General features: G+C 33.9%; 3 protein-coding genes across 6 annotated transcripts; 1 reads left to right on the forward strand and 2 right to left on the reverse strand.

Moving 5' to 3' along the window:
• The first annotated feature begins 675 nt into the window (after nt 1-675).
• On the forward strand, nt 676-4,041 carry LOC137827837 (protein CHAPERONE-LIKE PROTEIN OF POR1, chloroplastic). Of its 2 annotated transcripts, none has more exons than XM_068634190.1 (3): nt 676-1,232; nt 2,442-2,787; nt 3,641-4,041. In XM_068634190.1, the coding sequence occupies exons 1-3, from the start codon at nt 909-911 to the stop codon at nt 3,814-3,816; spliced, it is 846 nt and encodes a 281-aa protein (XP_068490291.1). In that variant the 5' UTR covers nt 676-908; the 3' UTR covers nt 3,817-4,041. The 2 variants fall into 2 exon arrangements, with proteins under 2 accessions (XP_068490291.1, XP_068490292.1); XM_068634191.1 differs by having other exon boundaries at nt 2,475-2,787.
• Nucleotides 4,042-6,837: 2,796 nt separating this feature from the next.
• Nucleotides 6,838-11,984, reverse strand: LOC137829594 (protein ALTERED PHOSPHATE STARVATION RESPONSE 1-like). Of its 3 annotated transcripts, none has more exons than XM_068636434.1 (5): nt 11,570-11,984; nt 10,166-11,474; nt 8,880-9,097; nt 7,971-8,194; nt 6,838-7,885 (listed from the first exon to the last, which is right to left on the reverse strand). In XM_068636434.1, the coding sequence occupies exons 2-5, from the start codon at nt 11,139-11,141 to the stop codon at nt 7,030-7,032; spliced, it is 2,274 nt and encodes a 757-aa protein (XP_068492535.1). In that variant the 5' UTR covers nt 11,142-11,474; nt 11,570-11,984; the 3' UTR covers nt 6,838-7,029. The 3 variants fall into 3 exon arrangements, with proteins under 3 accessions (XP_068492535.1, XP_068492536.1, XP_068492532.1); XM_068636435.1 differs by having other exon boundaries at nt 10,166-11,477; nt 11,570-11,727; XM_068636431.1 differs by having other exon boundaries at nt 10,166-11,813.
• Nucleotides 11,985-16,040: 4,056 nt separating this feature from the next.
• LOC137829595 (probable protein phosphatase 2C 64) lies at nt 16,041-20,639 on the reverse strand. Its single transcript, XM_068636436.1, has 5 exons — nt 20,070-20,639; nt 19,101-19,562; nt 18,118-18,485; nt 17,041-17,277; nt 16,041-16,542 (listed from the first exon to the last, which is right to left on the reverse strand). The coding sequence occupies exons 2-5, from the start codon at nt 19,417-19,419 to the stop codon at nt 16,273-16,275; spliced, it is 1,194 nt and encodes a 397-aa protein (XP_068492537.1). The 5' UTR covers nt 19,420-19,562; nt 20,070-20,639; the 3' UTR covers nt 16,041-16,272.
• Between the last annotated feature and the right edge of the window lie 219 nt (nt 20,640-20,858).

Here is a 20,858-nt window from a genome sequence, read left to right on the forward strand (position 1 = left end):
ATTAAAAGCAAATATTTATATTCAAACCAGTTATATTTTCTTTCTTCAGTTTTTCATTTTTCCATATTAGTTTATTCACATACTTAATTTTTTTTTAAATTTTCCTTTCTATATGCAGTTATTGATTTTTTTTTTAAAATGTGTGGTTATAATTAAGAGAATGATTATCTTTTTTTTCGGTCGGTCTACCTTCCTCTTCCTTCAACTAAAACGATCCCCTCATATTCCTCTTGTTTCTCTACTTCTCGTCTTTGTAAACTTTGAATTCGGATGGTACCTGCATAAGACAGTTTAAGTAAGATTTTGGTATTCAATCCTCGTTACTATTAATACTAGATGATGACATAACTAATTCTTGAAATTTGTGTCTATTTATATAATTATCATAAACTCTTTGTTATTGGGTCGAATTGTGATTAAAAACGTATTACCTAGTGTATGATCACTGATTTTGATTGTGTCGGTCGATCTTGACCAGTACTATGTCCAGATAGGACGAATCACACCGTACACAAAATGTAATAATTTTTAAATTATATTAACTAAACAATCATTGTGTTTTCTAATATTTTTGAAATGGTTTATAAGAAAAATACGATTAAAATGTAGTGAAGAAGGTCAAGGTGGCGTAGAAGAAAGATGTAAAATACATGTAGACGAGTTTATCCATGAAGCGTAGCCGGTTAGATGATGATGATTTCTCAATTTTGGCATCAACGGTGGTGAGTGTCCCGTCACTGAAACAAAACAAAAATGTGGCTATTGCTGTTGCTTTTGCAGTTGAATGTTACTATTTCAAACACTTCTCTCTCACTCACTACAAGCCTCACATTTTTTTTTTCATTTTTTCTTTCTCCAAACGCTTCAATAATTATTACAATTACAATAATAATAACCAAACCGTAACAATGGCATGCACTCTCTCCCTCCGGCCCAACCGTCTCTCGCCCGGTTCACCCTTCCTCAGACCGCCGCCGCTCCCTCCTCTTTTCCCCAAACCAATCGCCGCCGAACCGTGGCGCGCCGCGGCGCCGCGGATACAGTGCCGTCGCAGGACGGTGGCGCCGGTTCACGCCGGCTCTCGCGCCGATGACTCAGCGCCGTTCGAGATGTCGGTGGAGAACGCGCTGAAGCTGCTAGGCGTGTCGGAGGGCGCGTCCTTCGACGACATACTCCGCGCCAAAAACGTCATCCTCGCCAATTGCAAGGATGACCAAGACGCTGTTGCTCAGGTTGAGTTTTCTTCAGTTTCGCTATTTCGCTCAAATTTCCGCTACGAGAATCAAATTCACATCGCGCTTGCTTGTTAATGTTAGTTGCAGCTCATGTTTGAGATGGTGAAAAATGAAATTAGCTTAAGTGTTTTTGGTGCTGTTGCATAATCGTTGTTAGAGTTTTTCCAATTATAATTAGAGTTTCGAAGCTGTGCTGATGTATATTTAATGTAAAGATTTATTAAGCTGCGTATCAAATTGAAATTTCCTTCTAACCGGAAACACTGTTAATGTTAGTTGCAGCTCATGTTTGAGATTGTGAAAATGAAATTTCCTTAAGTGTTTTTGGTGCTGTTGCCTAATCGTTGTTAGAGTTTTCCCAATTATAATTAGAGTTTCGAAGCTGTGCTGATGTATATTTAATGTAAAGATTTATTAAGCTGCGTATCAAATTGAAATTTCCATCTAACGGGGAACATTGTAAGCACTTGAAAAAACTGTATCTGAGTTTTTTCTATAAAATTAGCCTTTCCACTTACGGCATGACGTAATTTCGGCTTCTCATTGGTTTTTATATAGATATATTATTTGTTGAATATATATTTCTCAATTTTTTAATCGATGATTTGTTATATCAAACGATATTATTTTTTGTCACCTCATGAGTTGAGTTGAGTGGGTTTTTGTAGCGTATGTGGTGTGTTGATTGAAAACAAAAAATGATGGGTGTCGTTTGGGTAATATTTATTGTTTCAGGGTTAAACATGAGTGTTTGTGATTAATTGACATTGATAAGGTCAATCCTCTCTGTGGTGATGGCTCAACAGGGAAGCATTAATTTTTGTTTGGAAAAACTTCTCACTGGATACTTATGAGTTGTGTTTGTTCTAAGGTATCGAAAAGGATTTCTGCAAAGGTGTGAACATGGGGATTTCTCATTTCTGGGTTTGGTTTTGAATAGAAGTTTTCAGGCATTGTTGATTCCGAATAATATTCATGTTATTTTCATAGGAATGGGATCTATTTTCTGCAACATATTATATCTTGAAACATTCACCCATTAAGAAAAATATATGAAGGTAAAATGAATTAAACCTTTTTCAAGTTAAAATTGGCTTGTAGATAAATTAAAATCGGTTTCTAGAGAAGCCAAAGGAAACTAGTTAACTCTTGAATTCTGAATAAAGTGGATTTGGATATTGACACAATTAGTGGTGGCCTTCTTAGGTTGAGGCTGCATATGACATGTTGCTTATGCAGAGCCTAACTCAGCGGAGGGCAGGGAAAGTAGCAAACAGTAATGTTCGTTATGCTGATGTCAAGCGTGTTAAGCCCCCAACAGTGGGATCAATGCCTCAATGGTTGAAGAATTCACCTGTGTCAATTGAGTCACCTTCCACCAGTGATCTCGGTTTACAAGCTGGAGTGTATGGTGCCTTGATGGGTTTAACCTATCTTAATGGGGCTTCTACACCCGTTGCAGCTTATGCTGGGGCTGATGTTCCTGGACTCCTCTTGGCTGGTAGCTTTGGTGCTTCCCTGTACTTCATGACCAAAAAGAATGTTAAATTAGGTAAGGAGCGTTCACATGTTGTGCACTCTATAATCAGTTCATTGCAATTCAAGAGGATTTTTGTTTCGTGAGTGGCAATATTCATATTGACTTGTATGTTGGAAAGGAAGTGAGAATTGGAAAGGCCATAATGAATGGGAGAACTAGGGAAAAGGGGGAGGGAAATGGACATTAGAGAAATTTACCTTCGTATTATCCTTTCTTGAAACTTAATATTTTGATGACAGATAAGAGAATACGAGATGAAAGCAAGTTATATTAATGAACCTCAACTTTTTTGGATTCTCTGAAAAGAATTGTCGGTTGATTCATCTAACTATTCCCAGTCTATGGCTATACAAATTTCTAGATTGTTGTTTTCTTAGGTAATGCAAGATCTATCTCCATAATAAGATCCTGCAAGAGCCATTCATGACAGCATTTTGTATTGTAATTAGGCAGGAGCACATAATGAAACTTGACTGTGTTGTTTACTTCTTTTATTGTATTGTCCCAAACTCAATATTAAAAGTTGGGTTTATAGAAAAGACCTGTATTTCTAATGCTGCTGATATTGTTACTAATTCATTTATTAATTTGTCCAACATGATGATTATTTTTTTCTAAATAAATGGCTGTTTGGAAAGGATAAGTATCAAGTAAAGTATGACACTGCAGTTGAAAAACTTAATCTACTTAACAAATGACACTTCTAGCTATATTTTGTTGAGTTGAGATCTTTTTCTAAGCTTGTCGGACTTTTTGCCTCTTTCTTAGACTATGGTCTATTCTTTTAAGGATTATGGTCTATTTTTTTGGATTAGTTATAACACAAGTTTCATTCCTTTCTCATTCTTGTATCCTATTTTTGCAGGGAAGGCCACTGTCATAACCATAGGAGGGCTCGTAGCTGGTGCTGTTGTAGGGTCAGCAGTAGAGAACTGGTTGCAGGTAGATATTGTCCCATTCCTGGGTATACACTCCCCTGCTGCTGTTGTTAGTGAAATCATTATTATATCTCAATTCTTGGTTTCTCTGTACCTAAGGTAAACAGGAAAGCATGGTGATCTTACATTAAATTGTGAAACTTGTAATTATTCATTTGCATGTAGCATGTTCATACCCTAAGGTAGACAGGCAAGGTTACTGTTATTACTTATAACCGTAGGACTCCTAGCTGGCCCCCCTGTGGTTGTCAGCTGGAGAGAACTGTTATACCATTTCTGGGCATACGCTCCCCCTGCTGTTGTTGTTAGTAAAATCATAACTATTTAATTTCTTGGTTTTATCTGTACCTAAGGTAGACAGGAAAATATGGTGATCTTATTTGAAAATGTGAACTTGTAACTATTCATTTGCATGCAGCGTGATCATACCCAAGTTATTTTATAGGATGTGAAATCATTGCATATTGTACAAAACTGTGAATAGAATGTAGTTGTTCATCTGCAAATTAGAAGCGTGAAACTTGAATTGAAAAGGTGCATATTATGTTTACAGTTGGTGAGCAATGAGCATTTTGCAATCTCAATAGTCCGTCTTGCTTCGATTAATAAATAGACCAAGAAAAAAACACTTGGGAGTTCAGTTTCCTTTTACACCCTTTAAAGGTGTTTATAACACTTCAAAAGTTTCTTAACTGGTTTCCAAATTTGAAACACTATTTCACATGGAAGTGATTTTCCTAATCCAAAGGGCAAATGTCCTTTTTTATATTTGTGTACATCTTTATGTGTTATGGGTCCTCTGATGAGGGGTTCTGTTGATGTGCTTTGCTTTGCATGTTTATGATTATGATGTATATCAAACCATGCTGCATTTTGGCGTTTTGTTCCAAAGCTTTTATAAATAATGCTTCTGTCTTGTGTTTTTCCGGTGGGTCATAAGTGCTTGCCTTTTCTGTACTCGTACATCTCTCACGTACAGACTGAACCCTCAACCTTTTCAGCATGCGACACATCTTGTGTTAAGATAAAAATAGATAAACTAAAATAGAGACAGCAAAAAAGCCATGAAATTCACTTATTTCATCAAAATGTTAGGTTAGTTTATAGGCACTCACAACTCACAAACAATAGCATGAGTTTGCGTGGTTGAGTCTTCTTTTGCAATGTCAAAAATTTGAGTCTGGGAATCTTTATAAATAAACGCAGCCTCACTGATCCAACCATGTTTCTGGGAAAAGCCTGAGAAAAGAAGAAACAAAGAAGACACACAAACACACACTGACAACTTCATTGAAATTAATGTCAAATGAGACATTGAGGCGAATTCCTTGGAAAATGAGCAGTGTCAATTCTATTGTTAATTTATTACTATAAGTGATCTAATCTTAACCCAGTTATTTTTGTTGGGTTACAAACAGAGGTATAATTCACGTAGTTGAACGAAATGCATGAATTATAATTTTTAAAGCTACGAACAGGATACACATATTGAATACGACACTGGTAGGACACATATAGGTAAATTGTCAAATTAAAAAAAATATTTTTAGTTTTTGGCAATTCTAGCATGGTTTTAATATTAGAAAAATAAAAATACATTAATTTTTTAAAAATTCAAATTTATTGTATAAATTTTTATCATGATTATAAAAATAAGGAACAAATCTTTTTGAACTAGTCATGAGAAATATCTTTCTACTAAAAAAACGTAAACATACTTGTGCATGTAAATTTTTATTGTGAATTTATATAATTCATAATTTATAATATATAAATTTATGTCCTACATTTTATAAATTATAAAATGTATATTGTGTGCATGTCTATGTTTTTTTAATAGTACAAATAATTATGAAATTATTTTGTCTTCATTTACCATCTGTTGGATTTTATATTAAAGAAAATGAGAAAAGAGAAAAAAATTGTAATTTGAATTGAAAAAACTATCCAAGGAAAATTTTGTTTCTAAAATTTATTACTTTTCCTTTACACTATAGAAAATGTGTCACAGTCTATGTTTTTTCTCCTCCTCTCTACATTCTTTTTACCCAAAATTTTATGTTTTTAAAAATTTATAAGAAAGACATGAAACATAACTTTTTAATGTGTCTTTTCATAATTCGGATAGCTCAAAATATGCTTACTTTTTCTTGGAAGTGCATAAATATTATATCACTGCAGGACCAAACTAACAACACCGATTAGGATATTTTTAAAATATTCTTTACTTTTCGTGTCCAACTTGATTAAAATATTTAGAACTAATCTTCTAGACTAATCAATGTTATTGCACCATTTTTAACTCTCAAGTGTCATCTTCTCATTAAATGTTTATTATGAAAGATAAATTATGTAAGTGGGTACTATTTTTAAAAATCCATAAAAATAAATTAATTTACCTTTTTTATTTGAAATTTTATTAAGAGATACGTTCACATACTCAAATATAATTTATACATCGAGAAGAACAATTACGCTAATAAATAATTTAATCATAAAATAAAGAATCAGTATGGAGATTAAAAAAAATTAAAAATCATGTAATATAGAGAAATAAGAATGTAGATCCTATTAATTAACCTACTTAACCCATTAAATTAAAATGGGTTAAACGAGGCAAATCAACTCTTTAACATGCATTGCTCAACTCATAAATTGCCAACCAGTAGGAATGCTAATTTTTTATATATTGTTTAGTTAAATATCCTTTCATAAAGTACCATGTTTTGTGAAGTATTATTATAGATATCATATTATTTTATTAATTTATTTTACACTTATCATTTCGTAATAATAACTAACTTCCACAAGAACTTGTAACAATTTAGTATAATATTTTTCAGTGTCAGATTGCACTTAGATTATTTATAGCTACTTTATGTACTTAGATTGTTATCTTATGAGCCATTTTTTTTATAACTTTTTTTCTAAAGTAATACAAATCCTCCCTACCTACCACATGTTAGATTCTAACATCCCCACAAAGAAAATTCAGAATCTTGTACAAATTCCATTACTCAACCTCATTAAATTAACTATAAAACTATCACAACTTCACAAGTGCTACCCACTTGATCAAATTCCCTCCTTTATCTTACTTTTTCACCTGCTAAACACAGAAATGGGAGAAATATTGAGAATTGTGAAACAAAATAATTAAAGTCAGCAACAATATAGTAATACATTAGTGCACTCCATGAACTAACATAAAAATTGATGTCTCAGCGAGCTGCTTTGACATAACACAACACATAATAACAGCATAATTACTTACACAACAAAGCACCCCAAAGCCACAAATATCCCTTCACTAACACTATTTTTGGCTGTTGCAACTTTCAATGTTGCAGCCACCCTCTATATATGTAGTAATATTCCCAACCTTGTCACTATTTTCACTATAACTTACAAGATCATTGTACATTTTCTGTGATGCTTTGGAGAACTCAGACAAGGATTCAAACACTAGAGAAAATCCAGATTGCAATCCATGTAAGGTGATCCTCTGTGTTTCCTGCATGCTGCTGTGGTGCTTCTCCTTCTCCACTTCAAGTTTTCTTCTCAGGGTCTCCACATGATCATTTTTCTCCATCATGCACTCATCTTGATGATCAGTAGTACTCCACTGTGATTCGTGATCAGTGGCGTGCAGCTCAAGCATCTTGGTCTCCACTTTAGGTGGTCCTGAAGAGCATCTTCTGTCCAACACTCTTGTTAGTCTCTCTACCTTCCTTTTCTGCTGTTGCTCTTTGTTTTGCTGAAGCCACAAAGCTCTAACATCTTTCACAAAGCTTTTCAATGCCAGTGTTACCATTTTATCAGGTAACTTCTGCAGTGAAGCTAACCAATTGTTGCATATCACAAGGAGAGGTGGCCCGTTGACTTGGTATGGCATGGCGACATTTTTGCTTCTTGAGTAAAACTCAACTTCAGGGACTATGAACTTACTCAGCCATCCATGTAAAGCTTCAACATATGCTTCTTGTGCTGTAGTGTACTCTTTGAAGCAGTCGCGCCAATTTTGAAGCTGAGCTTCGAGCTGAACAGTTGCAAATCCATGAGACTGGTTACAGAATTTCTCATACGTGGTGCATGTGAAGTACTTGACTTCAGATAGAATCTTCTTCTGGGTTTCATGGGACTCCAACATGATTTTCCATGTCTGAGTCAGGCTGCATTAGGAAAAAAGAACATATGAAATCAGTGAAACTTGAAACTATTTAGTCTTTTTAGTTTTCAGTGGTAATGTTATCCCACCCTTTTAAGAGTTCAACAATTTGAGGTTGCAATTCTTCATCTCTCATTTTCTCAATTCTCTTTGAGATCGACTCTGCCCGTCGGATTGCAACCAAGATCCCAGCATAGAGATCTTTCACTTCAGATTTAGTTTTGTCTGTGCTCAGCATATCATCTCCTCTAACATTCTTATTTCTCAGCTGTGCACATTTTTTTTCGTAATTTTTCCTTGTGCTATCTCCACCCTAAGGTAAGGGAAATTTTCAGATGTTAAAAGTAGAACGAGAAAAAGTGGAAACTGGCAAACAAGGTCATGCTTGAAAAATACAAAGTCCTAACACCTACAATGTATTCTATGTGATACATGCAGTTGAAACTTTAAGACAAAAAAATCATGCATCTAACAAAATTGAAAAGCCATGACTGTCTTGAACTAAAAACTTGGTGGTAAACTAAATCAGATATAATACTAGGATCAAATTAACACCATTCTTCTACAAAATATTTCATGTTTTCATTTTTTTTTTCTCATTTACCAGCATTCCAACACGGTTTAATAGGAGACAGTCTTCCAACTGTTACCATCCAAACCAGGAATGCAAGTTCATGTTTTCATTTAAAAATTAGCAATATCATTGCATAGTTTTGCATGTTTTTAACACCGATCTTGAGTTTTCCTACAAGGAAGCATTCAATAAAACAGATATTAAAAATACAAGAAATAAGCTAAATTTGGTGCGATGTCAAACACTACTAAAAGTTAAATAAATGCCCCTAGAATTTATATGTAGATACAAGCAAGGTGTGGAAAAAGTAAACAGTGGTATATTTACCACTTATTTTGATCCATTCCAGAATAAATGTTGATGGAGTATAATCACAAACCAGAAAATGTGGATGAAAGACATAAGAATTATAACAATAACCAACCTTAACCTCCTCATAGAGTTTCTTTTCCCATGCATATAACCTTCCTAAGGTTAATGAATGCCTTCCCGAATCCATTCCTCCATGATCAAACAGATCATTCTTATATTCCACCCAAGTTGAGGAATTTTTCATATTTGGAGCCATGAGACTCTTGCATGATGATTGCCTAGATGAAATGGACTTCCATGTTATTGCATGAATGAGTTTAGTCGAACTTTCTGCAGTGAGATCAGATGGTTCAAAATCTCAAGGGTTGAAACTTGAAACAGAAGCATATGAACCCATGCAGAGATAATGGAATACATAAGGAGGAGCATATGAATCATACACAGCATTGGTTATCATGTGATGATACATGAGATAGATTTCACAAGATGGTACATGCACAACATCGATTTTCAAAAATAACAATAATAGCATGGCTTTGGTTAATTTTCGATCAAAATCATTTGAAAATAACAATAATAGCATGGCTTTGGTTAATTTTCAGATCAAAATCGTTTTTATCTTCTAGAGCTCTCTCATTCAGCTTTTGTTTATGATAAGCTATTTTGAACAAAGTAAACTAATCCAAAGTTTTTTGTGTGTAACCAGGAAAGTATCTGAGGCTTCTTGGGGCAATACAATCAACTAATTCCCCACACACAGAAGTGTCAAAGCACTTGTGTGGCATCAACTTGTGACTAATCAAAAGTTCAAACACACCAAGTACTCTAACTTAATAGCACTTCCTTGGAGTGTTCATATAAACCTTGCAATTATACTATAGTCGTTCAAATAAATAGTTACAGATATTTGAGGTTCACAGGGTTATGTACGAAATGCATTAGCTAATTAGAAACTCAAGTGTCTACAGTCACATGGATCAACACGTATAGTGTCAGAAGATGACCTATGCAAGAATATGAGAAAATTGCAATAACATATTTACAAGATGATCTAAGATGTTCAACAGTCCAAGATTGGAGTATATCCTAAAATATCCAAAGCTGGACAGAGAAAAGGACAGTCCATAATAGAAATAGAAACAAGTTAACGGAGACATGGTAATCATACCTTGCACATGCCGAATGTTGAGGCTAATGAATTGAAGCAGAACCAACACAACACAGCAATGTACAAGTTTTAATGAACCAATTACATCACATAGTAATTATTATCTCCAGTAGTTAATAATTCAAGAAACTCAACCACAAACATGAATTTGATATTTGCAAAATGATAATAATATCAATAGAAAAAAAAGCTCAAAAACTCCATATGTTACTACTTGAAGAGGGACCCACCTTTTATTTCATCCAAACTAGAATGAAGGGGGATTCTATTTGCTTCCAGCATTCTGGTCACATCTTTACCAGAATCATAAGCCCTGAGAAAATGGTCCTCAATGTCTTTCAATGCTTCGAGCAACTCTCTCCCCTCTGCAGGCGTATCAAGAACTGCAAGCCCCCTTTGCTCCCCTTGGTTCTCAGTAGCCACATCCACCACCTTCATTGTTTCAACACCACTCATCACTTGCTCAGCAACACCTTCATTATTACTTTTGTTATTATTCTCTTCAACACTCACCACTTTGTGCTCAACCTCTTCTCTCTCCACTTCTTCCTCCAACTCAGGAATCCCCTCCTCCTCCCTCACTGCCCTCAAATCATCATCTGAGTTCCTCTGGTAGCCACACATATCACTCCTCACACTGTCAAAAGGGTAGAAGAAGTCCCATCCAAAATCTCTCTGAGGGGATGGCATTGAAGGTGGCATGGGCATAGGCATGGGCATCGACATCGACATCGACATAGGCATAGTCATAGGCATGCAATAGTACCCACATGGTTGCTCATGCTGCGCTTCTTCTCCCTTGCCTTCATCCTCTCCTTCCCTTTTTTCTTCACTCTCTTCCTCAGAAGACTCTGAGGTTGTTGAAGAGATGCATGAGTCACAACCAATGGCTTCATGCTTGGTTTCTGAGGGTGTCTGCTGGAGGAACATGGGGTTGGTGATGACATTCTCGGGCGGTGGAGAAGGAGAGTCAGAAGAAGGGCAAGGAGGAGGGAAAGTTATGAGGAAAGGTGATGAAGGTGAAGAGTGGCGTGCAACAAAGAGCTTAATGGCCGCAGCTACTGCATTTAGAGAGTGAAAATACTTACAATGAGCCTCAGCAAGTGCATATCTTTTCTCCACAGCTAGCTTTAATAGCCGTTTTCTCTCTCTACAAATAGCCACCACCTCCTCTTCTTCCTCTAGTTTTGAAGCAACACACCCCATCTCTCACTCACACACCAATGTGTAGTGTAGTGTAGTGGTGCAAGCGTTCCTTATCTTAACAAGGGTTGGATGCTTTTAGCGAGAAAGGCTCTTACTTGCTCCTTTCTCTGACAAAAAAGGAGGGAGCTTTCCCAGGTAGAGAGAACCAACTTTCAACTGGGTTCTAAAAGAAACAAACAAGTTTTCAAAAAATAGCCTTTTTCCCAAGTTTTGGAGTAAAACCATTCCTCTTTCTGAGACAAAAAACGCAGTAGATGTTTTTCAAGGAGAACCTTTACATACAAAACAACGCAGCAAAGTTTTCCATTCCCTCGGACACACTATCTGAGTACCCTGCTACAACAAGAACATGGAGACATTAACACACTAACTCAACAACAAAAAGTATATTAGTGCCTTAATGTGTGTTGATGGAGTCATTAACTTACCATTAGTAGTAAATGACTAAACAAATGTTGTTCAAAAAAATTACTGCACAGTTGTAGAGGAGAGAGAGGGTAAAGAAGGTAGGGGCTCGAGAAAGAAAGAGAAGACAGGGTTCTTTCTAGTGTTTGGCAATTTGCACTCGATTGTTTTGTGTACGGTCACCGTGAAGAACCATTCCTTCCTTGTTAAAAAGAGTAGCATAGCAGTGGTAGAGCCTAGAGAGATTAAAAATAATGCAAAAAACAAAAAGAAAAAGCATAGCAGAGAGAAGAGTGAGTGAGTGGTGACTTGTGAGAAAAAAGAGGAGTTCAATTCAACACACAGAACACAACAACAACATAGAGAGAGAGAAGAACAAAATGGTTTGGTTTGGTTTGTCAGTAAAATGTGTCTTTCTTGGTTGTGTTTTCAAACTCTAGTTTTTGTCTTGTACTAATCCCTCATATAATGAGAGAATAATTGTGTTTATGCCATGAAAATAAAAAACCATTTTTTATTATTTATTATTAATTATTAATTAATTGTTGGATACGATAAGAAGATGGTCAACAAGAGCAAAGAAGTAAGGGTAATTGGGATTGAGTGTGGGGTTTAGCAGAAGTGAGAGGTGTCAGAAGTGATAGTGGTATTTAGCATAATGACCAAATTGTCCCTTCTGCCCCACCTCTGTTCTTTCCATTGCCACTAGATTTTCCCACTTTTTCCAGGTGGCTCCCTCTTCCTAACCTAAGCACTGCAACCCTCTCAACTTTTCATTTCAACTTTTCTCAGTTTTGAATATGCAATATTTTATATATATATATATATATATATATATATATATATATAAATAAGTGTATGCAAATTAATATATTTCGTAGTATATTAAATTTTATTTTATGACTCGGTTTTATGAGATTAAATTATGTTTAAAAGTTTTTTTCTTAATATGGTATCAGAATCATTTAGAGTTTATCCTAATCAGTATTTGTTGGTTTTACCAATCTACCCACTATCGGATTAATATTGAACAACCCATAATATATATTCTCATCGAAAACTTGAGAATAATTAAGCTTAAAATTCATTTATATATATATATATATATTATTGAAAATTGATTAAAGATTATGATATTTCATAATATATTAGATATTAGAACATTTCATAGTATATTAGAGATTATAACATTTCATAATATATAATTGTGTGCAAACCTCATTCTATAAATTGGTTTTATAAAGTTAAGCTAAGTTTAATGTTCATTCTTAATATAGTATCAAATTCATTTAGAATCTATCCTAACGAGTATTTATTAACCTTATCAAGTCACCCTCTATCGAGACATTATCGGATTACCCATAATATATAGTTTCACACACGAGTTGGTGAGTTGGTATTCTCGACATGAGAAGAATTATGTTTAAAGTTCACCTCTTAATATATATATATATATATATATATATATATATATATATATATATAAAGTTTATATTAAGTTTAAATATGTTGAATTACTTACATGTATAGATGTTACAGTATAATATAATTTTCATTATATTATTATATATTTTATTTATCTTATCTAGTTTAACTTAGTATCACAAGTTATAGTATATGATAGGATAATTAAGATTTTAGACTTATTGTTATAATAGGAGATAATGGATTCAAATTTTTATTTTTATTTTCAAATCTTATTTTTTTTAGTGTAGTGTTAACATAAATCTTGTTCAAATAAAATTTGGTCACCTAATATTATTAGAAATTCTAGGTATTACGACTTGTTTTAAACAAATGAAATAATAAAAATTAATAAAAAAAACATGAAAAGACACACAGAATATAAAAATTGACTCTACACAATACATTTAAAATAAAAATATTCAAAAATATCTAAAAAGGTAAAATTTTAGATAATTATTCTACATGTTTCATGATTTTTTTTAATTATGTAGTATCATTTATTCTTATAGTAAAACATGATCATCAGATATAAAAAGATAACACAACAACATTGGTAAAATTCATTACACCAAATTCAACATTATTCATAACAACAAAAACAACTCTACAAATGTATACAAAATACAGTAAAAAAACTTGTTAGATTTATAAAAAAGAAAGTAAAATAATATAAGAAAATGGTAACATAAAATAAAAACTGACATAATTGATGATTATCCTTGTACAACCAATTGTTTTTAGAAAGTAAATTTTTTCGACAAATAAAAATCTTAAATAAATATTTGCAAAATTTCTATTGGTTAAAAGTTACAGAAACAAAAGACAATATATTTTGAAAATGCAATCTCTTAATTCATATCTTAATAAAAAAATACAAAATTGCTGAGTCTTGCATCTAATTTTTGAATTTTCCCTCTCAATCAATGGAAGAGTATTTTCTTATAGTTAGTTCATAAAAATATTTTTCATGGTTTGATTAAGTGGAAAGAGATGGAGAAAGAAAATGAAAATTATATGGTTGTGACTTAAGAGTTTTAATTTTATTAATTCTATTTTGTTTATGTAATAAATTATATGATTAAATGTATTTTTGGTTCATGTACTTCCATCCAAAATTATATTTCGTTTCTAGTCTAAATTTTAGACTATTTATAAAAAAAAAAACTATTAAATATTTAGTGAATGTTGTATTATTACAACTGAGAAAGCCAGAAAACTTAAAGTTTGACTAGAAACAAAAATCAAACCAATTTTGCTTTATAGTAAAAACAGTCTAGTCTTTTCTTAGAGTTTTTCATGAATAGGTATAGGTTATCTATGTATCATTTTTTATTAATGTATGAGTTTTGGTCCAGTCTCTCATATTTATTTGTATTTCCTTTTTTTAATAATATTTTTTTTATGTGGTAGCAGATGATTGTTACTTGATATGTTTGCCTAGCTGAGATGTTAAGTTTCATATTGAGGTCTAACACGAGAATTTTTATAAAAAAAACATATTTAACCTTAAATTATAGTAGAAAAGAAATATTAAACTTATATAAATTAAAGGTATATATTAAAATATCTTATGCGGGAATCTCTAAATTAATAAAAAAAATAAAGTGGAATTTATGAATCATGGTACACTTTAATTGTGTGTAGAAAGTTTCCTTAATGAGTTGGATGTTGATGATTTTTTTTGGAGGGATGATGAAATAAATTGATGTTGAATGTCTTGGCTTATATGAAACTATTTTTTACAAATGTCTCGGCAAAGATAATAAAATACATTGTTTCATGTTTCAATCTGCGACCAAATCCATAATGTTTGATCGTAACTCATGTTATACATGGAATCTAACAGGCCCCACAGATTTTATTTTTTTTCTAAATTCAGATGGTAAAAAATACACATTTATTTTCTGGCTAATGATCTACATCCAACACCTATAGCAAATATCTATTATACCCTTAATCTTTCGGATATCCGTAAATGTAACATAAATAACACAATTTCATATATATAAATTCGGATATCCGTATCTGCAACACCTATAGCAAATATTTATTATACCCTTAATCTTTCGGATATTCGTATCTGTAACATAAATAAGACAATTTCAGATATATAAATTCAGATATCCGTATCTGCTACATAAATAAGACAATTCCAGATATATAAATTCAAAGATGAGATGTGTCTTCTGGATATGACAATCCACAACACAAGAATGTCTTCCGGACACTCAAATCCGAAAACTTTTTTTCTCATTCCGGATGCATAAATTCGAAAAAGATGACGAGGATAATTTAGGGTTTTAAAAAAAATATGGATGCAGATTACAATTGATCAGGTCAGGTGCAGAGAGAATTAACCTTATTTTCCTCCATCCATTTTTATCTTTTATTCCCAGATTTTCAAGAGAGAGAAAAAAAGGAAAATGTAATTTTCAAAAAAAGTATTATTTTTGTAATCAAAAATACATTTTTAAAACTATTATAAAATATTTTATATAACTCATTGATCTTCAACTTTCTTATCCAGCTATCTAAACAATAATAGATTCTTTTACTTTTATCCCTCCAATTATAAACTTATTTCTCATTCTTATTTATTTATCTTTGTTTCACTTCTCATCCACACAATGCATCAATCCATTTCTGTCCTTTAGACTTGCTCTTTTTCCTCCTATCTTTCACTTTCATTTTCCTCAATCTGTGTATGCATTTAATATATCCATAGAAGATACTTCCGAATTCAGGAAAAATTGTTGCAGATTCTTTCAAAATAATGAATATCTTTGAACATCAATCTTTTTCTAAAGTGGTGGGGGTGCATATGTTGATAATGTGACAATGAAGAGACCTTCAACATTACATCATGTCATGCATAATCCACACCCTGCATTTACTGGTTTTTCTCTCCACCTAAAACACCTGAATGCATTGCAATTTGCATTATCTAAGGCTAAAATAAACAATTTTTTTCCCACATCACAGTTGAAGACCAAAGTTAGCAAGATAAAGAGGAGAAGAAAGATAAAATGGTGCCAATGCCAAGGCAACTCTTATAATGGTCATTCATCAGAAGATCTCTTCTGTTGTTCTGGTTTTGAGGGGAAGGGGAAAAAACCTAGACATGAGTATTAGTATCCTAGGAAGTTACAGTTCACATTCAAAAGAATTGAAGTGCTGCTCCTCATTGCTATTTGAAGATAACTGGTATTCACACAAGAAAATGATACAACAAAGAAAAAGATAAAAGATACAACTTAGATCAGGTACCACTAATCTCTGTTGGTGTGGTACAAGGTGCCAGTGTGTTATGAGGCAGGCTAATACCACCCCCTCTGACAGAAATACCAGGGAACTTTGCAGTGCTTGCCCTACTCACAAGATTTGAGTCAAGATACACAACAACCACTGTGGTATCATCATGGAAATGGCGGCGGACACCACGGTCGATTTTCTTCAAATCTGAATATCTCATTTCTCTCTTCTTTGCAGCTTCTTGAAGTGCAGCTTTCACCAGCCTCCTTGCACTTCCCTGAAAGAAGGACAGGAGATGAAACATGAATCCATTTTGCACTCAACTTTCTACCTGGAATTCTAAAGTTCATCATAACAGTGACCAAATAGAATGCTATTCAAATTTTTTTCAAACCATGCATTGGAAAATCATTCATTTGTCAAGAAATAGAGAAATTCAGGCATGCTAATAATATCTTGCTTAGTCATCCTTGACCTATTCAAGATTATTATCCAGAAGATCTTTCAATTTGTCCATTTGTGCAACCACATTAGATATAATAAGCAAGGTTCTCCAATAAAAGATTATTTGTCAAGATTGTCCAAGTCAATGGAAGGCTTTATATTCCAGCATGAGTTTCTCTTTTTTGGTAGAATTTAAACAACAGAGTTTTGTGTCTTAAATACTGCATGTCCCCACCAAAAAAATCCTCTGATTACAATTTTTTCATGGAAAAATAACCTGGTGTTATCCATTAAAGTTACTGGTATAGTCAAATTTAAACATGTATCTTACACTGCGGGGACTGTTTTGAACTATATCAACTGCTTCTTGATTGCTAAGGTGCTCCCAGAGTCCATCAGATGCAAATATAATAAATTGATCATGTGGCTGTAAATGATGCACTGAAATTGACGGCTCCGAGCTCAGTATCGGCATCTTGAACGGTTGACGAAGCCGAAACTTAGCATACAGAGGTTCCCTATTGAACTCGGCCTTTTTCAAATATACATCACCAATAGATTTAGAAACCTGCAGTTGAAAAACAGATTTTAAAATTTATGACACAATTCAACAGAGAGAGAGGTTTAAGTCAAGTTTTGTTAGGTAAGATGATGATAAGCATTGAATCAAATGAGTTAAGGCATCTCTAGTAAAGTCAGTAATGACAAAGGCCAAGGATTATCAGGAACTACCAAGGTAATAATTAAACATGACAAACCCAAGGCCAAATTTAAACTTTCACAGAAGAAAAGAAAGATGCAAAAGCATTAGTAGCATTGCCATTCATATAATATTATAGACAACATTTATACGTGTAGTTCACACTATTAGATCAAACTCTTATGAAATTATAACAAAGTTACTAAAACAGAATTACAGATACAAGGTTATTTGATTCTTTTTACTCTCATGATTTAGAGTATATTATAACTGAAGTGATTAAAATTAACCCATTTATCCCAGCATCTAGAAACTGAAACTCTGCCGTTGAACTAAGACAACTTCAATAACCATTCACTGCATCCGATAGCTTTTGATATATATATAAAGTCATAATGCATATACTGTGATATTAATACTATTCAACAACATAAAACTCTAGTGAAGTTGAAAAAATAAAGCCCTTTCAACAACAAAATTTGACACTGAGATTATTTTTCTCTCTCTCTCCCTCCACACACCCACCCCAGTCCTTTTAATTCTCCTCAGCATAGCTTTTGTATTTCTGATGTCACTCTTCTCATCCTGAAAACTGAAAATTTAACTTTCAATCTTGGAAGGAACAGATTTAAAGTGACATTAGGAGGTGTGAAGTGTTTATCATGATTTCATCTGCCACATGAACATGTAGCAGCTAGAAATACTTACTTGAATAAGGCCCCTCACACGCCATACATTATGCTTTAAAACCACGATATTTGGATCATCGGGATGTGAAGAATGCAGCTCCTGTCTTATAGACTCTATTGACGCATTGTGCTCGGCCGATAATTGCATGGCTAAAACCTCGCCGGTTGCCCTGACCGCTCTTCCCAAAACTGCCCGGGAATCCCCTAGGTTTGCTATATAAAGGGATCCATTACAAATAACACCAACAAGACAACATGACCCAACAGCTGCAATTTGTGGCGACATGGACCACTGATTGGCAACCACTGACATAAACCCCTCTTCTGTTGCTTGGAGTGCCTTGCGAATTACATCTACTGACATTGATTGTTGCTCTGAAGTAAATTCTGAAATTCAAAACAAAAGAGAACATTATACTCAGTACTCATGTTGCATAGAAATGGTTCAGATTCAAAACACAAGTAAACAAATCTACCATGGACAGACATGCAACAAAAAGGTAATGAAAACCACAATTTTCTTAGTTTCGATTCTGTATACATCAGACAGTTCTTATAACCTTAATTCATTGCAGAGATGATAGAATGGCGTACAAAAGAAATAGTTGGAGGGAAATCATTCACCATCACAACTTCTCACAAACTGACAACAAAAGAATGAAATCTCACCAGCCATGCAAATAGAAGAAGAAAGAACGAGTTTTTTACTAGCATGTAAAGGTGGAAAATCTTGTTTCTTGGATATTACTAAAGCAGGCAACAGAACCAAACTATAATATTCCATTATTGCCTAATCTTTCTAGCTAAAAAGATGGCAGAAATGAACAAGACGATTCCCTGTATTTCCTTTTGTGATTGTCGTTGTTGTTGTCCAGTTAAAATGCAAAATTGACTACAAGATCTTGGAACTGGAAAGCAGAGAAAAATACACCAAGGCAAGGAGAAAAACCTATTCCAATACAGAAAAGCTTGAAGAATTCATTCATTTTGCTGTGAACTTACTCTTGAGATGGTGAAACAGGTGATCATTGATAAACCGTGATGTCTCGGGCCCTCCGTGGCCATCATAGATACCGATGAAGGTACCATAAGGGCCAGATTCATTGGAGCTCAAACTGCCTGATTCAATCTGGCTTTGATCTTCCAGCAAGTTATTGGCTTGGATTACAGCCATTGAAAATTCACCATTCAAGTGTTGCCCTGAGTCCTTGTACCACAATAGTCCATCTTGTCTACCTCCACCATCCGAACCTGTGCGAGAAAATCCTTCGGAACCCGGCCGAAAGCAGGCCCTCAATAAGTTCATCAACCCCGATAACATCCCTCATTTCACCAAACAACCGTCAAGGATTTCAACATCTATCAACTACCCCAGAAACAACTTCACCCCCCAGAAATTTCATAAACTATGGATATGGAACTGCACTCCTCACCACCACAACAACGAAGATGATCCACCACAAACTACACCAACAAAAAAATACAGTTAAAATCAATTAAGGTTTAACCCTCAACAAACAAACACAACCTGAACCCTGTATGATCTAGAAACTTGCAAAAAATAAGCTGTTTTTCACAGTTTTCTAAGGGGTGGCTGAATATTGAAGAGCACCCACAAAGAGAAATCAACTCCCAATGAAAAAATCCAACTTTTTGGTTTCCTTTAAATGCAACAAAAACTATGACCAGACACAGCAGCCGCTAAAGATGAAAAATTCAACAAAGGAAAAACAATATTTTACTTTTATTTTCCCCAAAGGTCAAAACCCACTTTTTCTGAGACAAACTTTTTGGTCAGCTGATTCAGAATCCCCTGTTCACATTTACATTGAAAATCAAAACCCCAAGTTACACTGATCTCCATAAAATTCAATAACGAGACCAACCTATCTTTCTCATCAAGTGTAAACATGTATATTGTACGGCAACAAGTCAAAGTAATATAAAAAAAATTCCAGCAAGAGATCTCACCCAGCAAAATTTGACAATCGATTAGAAGGTATTGGGGTGCCCCAGATGAAGAAGACAGTGATCCGTAGGTAGGATAGTGTGTAAAATCATTAGATCTGCGGATCCATCAAATCAATACAAAGAAACAGAAATGGGTTTTTTTGTGCTGCTTTTGGAGCCAAGTGGTGTGTGTACACAGAAGGTGAAAAGTATCAGAGAAGAAAAAGGAGAGTGGTGCATGAAAGATTATTGAAAATTGAAAGAGCTCAGTGTGAAACCCTTTTCTGTTTTTGTTTTTGCCCTTTTCTTTTGTTATGAACTCTGAGGAGAAGCCCCATAAAAAGACTAACAATGAAGAGCTTGGAGCCAGCAAAGCACAGGTCCAGCTATGGGCTCCACACCACTATGACGAACTAGAGAGAGAAGTTAGAGAGAGAAACACACATAGAGAGAGTCAATGACTTTAAGCATGTCATGTTTTTTGGCATTGATAATTTTAACCACTTATATCATTTCCATTTTCCGAGACATAGGTTTGTGTTCATACTCACACACACACACAAACATCATAAGTTCACAACAAAAACTTTCTCTCTCATCTATTTACTCTTTTTCTAACCTTATTAACTCTGATTAATTAAACCTTTATTGTTCTTTGCCACAACTATTCGCTAATCATTTTTTTTTGTCAGAATTGTTTAAGAAACTAATCTTCTTTTAATCACTATTTTTTACATATAATTTTGTGATTACTATTTTTCTTTAAAGGAATTCGAATCAAGAGAACATTAATTCGTTCTTTGGTCGGTT

The sequence above is a fragment of the Phaseolus vulgaris genome, chromosome 7, assembly GCF_000499845.2.
Source record: "Phaseolus vulgaris cultivar G19833 chromosome 7, P. vulgaris v2.0, whole genome shotgun sequence".
NCBI lineage: Eukaryota > Viridiplantae > Streptophyta > Magnoliopsida > Fabales > Fabaceae > Phaseolus > Phaseolus vulgaris.